Genomic DNA, 7,934 nt, shown 5'->3' on the forward strand with positions numbered 1-7,934 from the left:
CTTTGGGGTTTGTGGGTAGTTATTTTCTGTTTTATGAGTATACCTGACAGAACTGTTTGGCTGTCGTTTGTTTTTTCCCGTTGTTTAAGTGTTCTCTTAATATAATAAAGAAGATGAGCACGATACACGCTGTGCCTTGGTCTACTCCTTCAGACGGCCGTTACTGTATCATTTTACTTCTTGTTATGTTTTGAGCTGTGTTATGGTTGTTCCATCAGGGTCAGTATTCATGAAGTGTCTCAGTGTAGGAGTGTTGATCTACATAGTTATGAGATGATTAACCAGGGTAAAAAAGACATACAAACAAACATTTGAATCTCTGCTCAGTGTGCATGTGTGAATGAAACAGTGGATTTATCTGAGGGCCCTTCAGGACTAGACTGATAGGGAGTAGAGTTGACATCTATACTGTGTAGGATATGTGTTTTAACTTTTCTACATCCATAACAACCAGCTCTCTAGACTTTGATACAGACTCCATGGGCTTATTTGCCTTCCCTACGTGTGTGTGTGTGTGTGTGTGTGTGTGTGTGTGTGAGAGAGAGAGAGTCACTTGCTGTTTGGTCTCACAGTTTGGGGATAGGAGTTATCATTGAACCTGGTGGTCAGTCTTTAGGCTGCTGTGCAGCTTGACGGACCGTAGAGGTTTGAACATTTATCCTTCCATATTTGGGGTTCTGATAATAAAACAGCTTCAGAACAATCAGTGTATAAATATGTGTTTGCAGTACTACACATCTGTTCAATAAGTGATTGATTGTTGTTGTTTCTAATGGAGATGATAATGATGATGACTATTTTATACATTAAGAATGTATTTTTGTATCATACTTCATGTCAGATTAAATAGACAGACGTAGACAGACATGCAACACGTCACACACATTACATACATAGTGCAATAGACTTCCAGACAGACAGTATTCACATAGACAACCATATAGCACAATACAACACAACACAATATGAGCCTGGTTCATTTTCAGTAATGAGGCCCGGTACCCCATTTACAGTTTCTACTTCAATGTATCAGGTGCAGTTACTCACCAGCTATAGAGTGAGTTGTTGTTTATGTTTCTAAGACTGCAGGGTGGGAGATGCAACAATGGCCTTGAGAACAGCAGTAAGTGTGTTGGTGGTCTTTCTCTGGTCTGTAGCAGGTATGGTCTCATTCTTATCTTTTAGTTGCTCTGTTTAATAATCTACAGACATTTCTAAAAGGATAATAATCATAATGTTATTCTGGTGTGTTCTGTTTGGAGTCTCCACTTCACTTTAAATAGTTATCTTTCACACCTCACTGAGTGACACTTATCTGTGGTTTCTATTCACACTCAGCATCTACGGCAACAAAGTACGGAAAAACTTTACTGTCAGTGTGAGTCAATAGACCTTGGCTTAATTCTGATACCATTGTGTTGTGTGACTGTGTTTCAGTGGTACTGGGTCAGAATGGCTGGAGTGTGACTTACACCACTCAGAGTATCTGTACCTTGAAAGGGTCAACAGTGGAGCTGTCCTGCTCTTACACATATCCCAGAGGTTATACAATCACAACAACCTTCTGGTTCACTAAAATGTATGCTGTGGAGAATTATGTGAGTCTGAGTGATGACTCAGACTACAAAGAACGTGTGACGTATCGTAAGGATGAAGTAAATGGACACACCCTGACAATCACAGACCTGAGAGAGAGTGACTCAGCTATGTACATGTTCAGATTTAAAGATCAGACTGGAGGATGGAGATATACTGGCAATCCTGGAGTCTCTGTGTCTGTCACAGGTACAGTAACATTCTATATACTGGTGATCCTGGAGTCACTCTGTCTGTAACAGGTACAGTAACATTCTATATACTGGTGATCCTGGAGTCTCTCTGTCTGTCACAGGTACAGTAATATTCTATATACTGGTGATCCTGGAGTCTCTCTGTCTGTAACAGGTACAGTAACATTCTATATACTGGTGATCCTGGAGTCTCTCTGTCTGTCACAGGTACAGTAACATTCTATATACTGGTGATCCTGGAGTCTCTCTGTCTGTAACAGGTACAGTAACATTCTATATACTGGTGATCCTGGAGTCTCTCTGTCTGTCACAGGTACAGTAACATTCTATATACTGGTGATCCTGGAGTCTCTCTGTCTGTAACAGGTACAGTAACATTCTATATACTGGGGATCCTGGAGTCACTCTGTCTGTAACAGGTACAGTAACATTCTATATACTGGTGATCCTGGAGTCTCTCTGTCTGTCACAGGTACAGTAACATTCTATATACTGGTGATCCTGGAGTCTCTCTGTCTGTCACAGGTACAGTAACATTCTATATACTGGTGATCCTGGAGTCACTCTGTCTGTAAAAGGTACAGTAACATTCTATATACTGGTGATCCTGGAGTCACTCTGTCTGTCACAGGTACAGTAACATTCTATATACTGGTGATCCTGGAGTCACTCTGTCTGTAAAAGGTACAGTAACATTCTATATACTGGTGATCCTGGAGTCACTCTGTCTGTCACAGGTACAGTTACATTCTATATACTGGTGATCCTGGAGTTACTCTGTCTGTAACAGGTACAGTAACATTCTATATACTGGTGATCCTGGAGTCACTCTGTCTGTCACAGGTACAGTAACATTCTATATAGTTAAACTGTTGAATTCCATTTAGTTCAGGAAAATTGTCTTAGTTTTTTATTTATGTCTGTATAACATAAGATTTCTTCCATCTTTGTATTAGAGTGATTAGTCAGTGATAAAGGGATTTACAGTGATATTGTTTTTTCTCCAGGTCTTCAGGTGAAGGTGACTGGTAGACATCAGGATAAGACACTGACCTGTAACACCACCTGTACTCTGACTGACAACCCCACCTATATCTGGTACAAGAACGGACACAAAGTAAAGGAGGACACTTCCAGCCTGTACTCAGACTACTTTAATGATGCAGACAGTTACTCCTGTGCTGTAAAAGGGCATGAGGATCTCCACTCTCCTGCAGTGTGTTAGTGTTGACTTTGTAAACAACATTTCATACAAAATTTCATACAAATGTTAATTAAGTGCTTTCAAATACAAAAATGTTCTCAAGTTGTGGGACAATCATTTGTATTTGCTGTGAATGTGACATCCACTTCTGCTTTAGTTCCTTATCTTTTCCCAAGCTGTGTTGAGTGGGCTTCAAGATTATATAATCAAATTCATGAAAATGCGGTCATTTAAGATTGTGGTAATCCTTAGGGTGTTTGGTTGAGCTTGCAGAGATTAACACAGAGACCAGGAGGTTTTAGTCAGCAAACACGACTTTACTAGGCCATAAAATACACATAAAGAAAATTACGTAGGTTTGGCTCAGCCCTTCTTCTCAGCTTTGGCTTTGTGTCGGTCTCTCCCAGTGCTTTTCCGCGGTGTGCCACAGTGCTCCTTTTTTTGTAGCCTCCATGGCTGGTTGGCACTTTCCCCTAATTACCTCCACTTGGGAGCCATCCGTGTCGGTGTGCCCAGCTCGGGTACTCCCAGCAGAGGGCGCCAACGTTGCGGCACGTACCTCCCCTCCATTACCCTCCCCCGGGGTAGACCTTCAGGGATACCACAAGATACATACAATTATATTCATGTCACTGGGAGAATTTACTTCTACCAGATGCCTTTCATGAAGACCTTTGCGCTACGTTTTGCACATAGAACACCCATTCAATTTTCAAAAAGTGAAGACTACAAACATTGAAAAACTACAAAGCTGAAGGGGTGGTCACTTCCTCGTTACATTTACAGCATATAATTATGGTTTACCAAACAGTTTAGCAGTAATTATTATTTTCCTACTTTATTAACAACATACGTGTATACTGGTAGGTATTGTAATTAAAGATTTATGCAAGGTGTTCTGTTGTCTTCTTGTATTTCAGGTAAGAACTGTTGGAGTGTGACTTTCACCCCTCAGAGTATCTGTGCCTTGAAGGGGTCAACAGTGGACATATCCTGCTCTTACACATATCCCAGTTATCATCAGATCAAAACAGCTTTCTGGTTTACTAAATGGTCCGGTATGGATGCTGAAGATCTGAGCTCGGTGCCAGGGTATGAGGGTCATATAGAGTACCTTGGGGATAAGAAGAGTGACTGTACCCTGAGAATCACAGACCTGAGATTGAATGACTCTGCTGGGTACAGGTTCAGATTGATAACATCCGGAGAAAAGTTTGCTGGCTCACCTGTCTCCCTGACTGTCACAAGTAATCTGTCACTCATCTCACATCTATTACTCTAATTACCTTCTTAAGGGCAGTCATACAGACACCGTGGTGGTATGTGACAGAAACCTAGTAATTAATATAAGAGGAAATATATAGGAGGATAATAATGATTTGTTTCCTTTTATTCTAGATGTTGTGTTGGAGATGGATCCTACATCTGTGTCAGAGAGGGAGAATGTCACACTGACATGTAGAACCAAATGTACACTGGACCCCATCAAAGCCTACAGCTGGTATAAGAATGGACAGCCTATACCAAACAGCAACACCTACTCTCCTGTCTATATCCTATTCTCAGTCAGCAGTGAGGATACAGGCAGATACTCCTGTGCTGTAGAAGGCCATGAGGATCTCCCCTCTGCTGAAGAGACTCTCAGTGTCAGATGTAAGTACATGGGGTTTAAATCTTTAGTTTGGTATATTAATATTGTAGTGACAGATATTAGCTCCACATGATACTTTAATAGATCATCTTCAGTAAGAGGGTGAATCTAAAAGTCATTTTGTGGAAAAGTACCTCATTTTTACTATTTTTAAATCCACTGTATTTTACACCAGATGGTCCAAGGAACACCTCAGTGTCAGTCAGTCCCTCTGGTGAAATAGTGGAGGGCAGTTCAGTGACTCTGACCTGCAGCAGTGATGCCAACCCACCTGTGGACAAATACACGTGGTACAAGAAGAACGTAACCTCACCAAAAGCATCAGGACAGAGTTACAGCATCACTAACATCATCTCTGAGGACAGAGGAGAATACTATTGCGAAGCTAGCAACATTAAAGGGACAGAGACTTCCATCCCTGTCCATATTAATGTCATGTGTAAGTATGTCATGTTCTGTCTATTTCTGGTGCTCTGTGATATGTCTGTTTTAACAGATACGCACAATAAACACATGTACACATGGGTTTTGTGTTGTAGATATGTGGTAGTAGAGTAGGGGTCTAAGGTCATATACTTAATGTGTTGTGCAATCTGTAGTGAATGTATTGTAATGTTTTTAAAAATGGAATAACTGCCTTAATTTTACTGCCTTAATTTTGCTAATGGGTATCCATAATAAATACAACTACAAACAGATATATGTTCTAACCTCTTAACACTTAAACCCATGATACTGCAGCAGTGTTTCCCTGGGTTCCTGTGGTGGTGGTGGGGGCTGTCCTGACTGTTGGAGCTCTTCTACTCACCATCTACTGCTATGTGAAGAGGTGAGGATTTTCTAGCCAGGGTTAAATATAAAATGTATATAAACCTCCACTAGAGGTCAGTAGAAAACTCACTCTGTTCCTCTGTACAGGAGATCCACAGGAGGAAGTGATGCCACAACAGACACACAGGTGATTATATCAGTTACACCTCCACCTCCACATCTGGTGACATTAATCTACTATATCACGATAGTCTTTTTCACACTATTTTCACTATTACCATGTTCTCTCTCTCTCTCTATTTCCCTCTCTCTGCACAGAGTGTCCATCAGGACCCTAACAGTGACACGTACACAGGTCTGAACATGAAGACCTGGTCACCTGACTACGACACTCTGGAAGTAAGTCTCTTATTATGTGTTTGTGTTTTATACAGTATTTGAATGTGTTTAGAGAAAATGATAGAGAGTGGTGTCACAAAGTGCTCATGCATTTCTCTCTCTCCTCCATCCCTCCCTCCCTCTCACACTCTCTCTTTGCCTCTCTCTCACTCTCTCGTTCTCTCCACAGAGTGTCCATCCTGACCCTAACAGTGACATGTGCACAGCTATGAAGAAGAAGACCAGGTCACCAGAGTGACACCCTGGCAGTAGGTGTGTGTGTGTGTGTGTGTGTGTGTGTGTGTGTGTGTGTGTGTGTGTGTGTGTGTGTGTGTGTGTGTGTGTGTGTGTGTGTGTGTGTGTGTGTGTGTGTGTGTGTGTGTGTGTGTGTGTGTGTGTGTGTGTGTGTGTCCATAAACACTTCATGAAGTGGTGTGTAAAGTGCTCATTCAATGTGTCTTCTTTCAGAATGTGAGGGACTCCCCCAGTGACAGAGCCCCTCAGATTATGAGAAATGAAGAGAACCACCACAGATTCGGGACTGAAGAGAACCACCACAGATTCGGGACTGAAGAGAACCACCACAGAACCTGGACTGAAGAGAACCACCACAGAACCTGGACTGAAGAGAACCAACACAGAACCTGGACTGTGGAGAACCATAACAGAACCTGGTCCGAAGAGAAGAGAACCACCAATGTTTTTTCCTTGTAATGTTAATTGTATATATTGAAGATAAATAGGATGGATTATACTTTTACTCTTTTACAATGGGACATTTCCCGCCAAAAGAATGACATAATGTACTTTTCTCAGCAACTAATATGGATAATATTGAAAACAGCTTTTAATATTTTTCGCTCTCTGACTTTGTTGCTCCTGATGTGTTAATTGATGTACTTTGTAGTGCTGTCAGTCATTATTGTGCCATGGCATTTATGAAAAGGAATTTCATAATCACGCTTGTTTGATGATGAAATTATTCATGATTATGTACTTCCGAAACAGTGTGATTCAGTGTAAATTATGCATTTTGTTGTAAACGAGCTCAAAGTTTAAGACAATAAATACAAAAAAAATGTTGCGTGAAATATTACAGCCTAGTCTGTCATTCTTTATTATCTGTTAACTTGAAAATCTTAAAAAGCTGAATTTATAGACGTTTGTATTTTTTAATTTTATTTCACCTTTATTTAACCAGGTAGGCTAGTTGAGAACAAGTTCTCATTTGCAACTGCGACCTGGCCAAGATAAAGCAAAGCAGTTCGACACATACAACAACAGAGTTACACATACAATCAATAATACAGTAGAAAAATCTGTATACAGCATGTGCAAATGAGGTAGGATAAGAGAGGTAAGGCAATAAAAAGGCCGTGGTGGCAAAGGAATTACAATATAGCAATTACATAAAGCTATGTACAGGTGCAGTGATCTGAGAGCTGCTCTGACAGCTGGTGCTTAAAACCTGTTAGGGCTAGGGGGCAGCATTGACACGGCTGGATAAAAAACATACCCGATTTAATCTGGTTACCACTCCTACTCAGTAACTAGAATATGCATATACTTATTACATATGGATAGAAAACACCCTAAATTTTCTAAAACTGTTTGAATGGTGTCTGTGAGTATAACAGAACTCAAATGGCAGGTCAAAACCTGAGAGATTCCTTTACAGGAAGTGGCCTGTCTGACCATTTCTGGAACTTCTTTGCCATCTCTATCATTTACTAAGGATCTCTGCTCTAACGTGACACTTCCCACGTCGTCCATAGGCTCTCATAGCCCGGGAAAAAAGAGAATGTCGTCATTCCAGCCCCAGGCTGAAACACATTATCGCCTTTCTCAAGTGGCCCATCAAGAGACACTAGCTTATGCGCGTGACCCCGACCGCCCCCGCCTTTGGGATTTTTTTCCTCTGTTTGCCGAAAAGGAGATTCCCTGTCGGAATTTTACCGCTTTTCTACGAGAAAAATGACGTAAAAATTGATTTTAAACAGCGGTTGACATGCTTCGACATACGGCAATTGAATACTTTGAATTTTATTGTCAGGAATTGCGCCAAGCGCGACACTTCTTTACTATTTCGGATAGTGTCTGGAACGCATCGAACAAAACGCCGCTATTCGGATATAACGAT

At 41.0% G+C, this 7,934-nt stretch overlaps 1 protein-coding gene across 2 annotated transcripts; it reads left to right on the plus strand.

The window, feature by feature from the left end:
- Positions 1-714: 714 nt before the first annotated feature.
- Positions 715-6,853, plus strand: LOC106572572 (B-cell receptor CD22-like). 2 transcript variants are annotated; one of them, XM_045690947.1, is made up of 10 exons: positions 715-1,785; positions 2,798-3,010; positions 3,915-4,241; positions 4,393-4,647; positions 4,821-5,084; positions 5,387-5,474; positions 5,564-5,603; positions 5,735-5,815; positions 5,985-6,067; positions 6,263-6,853. In XM_045690947.1, the coding sequence occupies exons 1-9, from the start codon at positions 1,578-1,580 to the stop codon at positions 6,051-6,053; spliced, it is 1,545 nt and encodes a 514-aa protein (XP_045546903.1). In that variant the 5' UTR covers positions 715-1,577; the 3' UTR covers positions 6,054-6,067; positions 6,263-6,853. The 2 variants fall into 2 exon arrangements, with proteins under 2 accessions (XP_045546903.1, XP_045546904.1); XM_045690948.1 differs by having other exon boundaries at positions 5,985-6,063.
- Positions 6,854-7,934: the final 1,081 nt, after the last annotated feature.

Source organism: Salmo salar, chromosome ssa12, assembly GCF_905237065.1.
Source record: "Salmo salar chromosome ssa12, Ssal_v3.1, whole genome shotgun sequence".
Taxonomy (NCBI): Eukaryota; Metazoa; Chordata; class Actinopteri; order Salmoniformes; family Salmonidae; genus Salmo; species Salmo salar.

Coding starts and splice junctions, on each gene's coding strand:
- LOC106572572 (XM_045690947.1), top strand. CDS start 1,578: ATGTATGCTGTGGAGAATTATGTGAGTCTGAGTGATGACTCAGACTAC. Junction 4,648..4,820: donor AGAGACTCTCAGTGTCAGAT/GTAAGTACATGG, acceptor ATTTTACACCAG/ATGGTCCAAGGAACACCTCA. Junction 5,085..5,386: donor TGTCCATATTAATGTCATGT/GTAAGTATGTCA, acceptor ATGATACTGCAG/CAGTGTTTCCCTGGGTTCCT.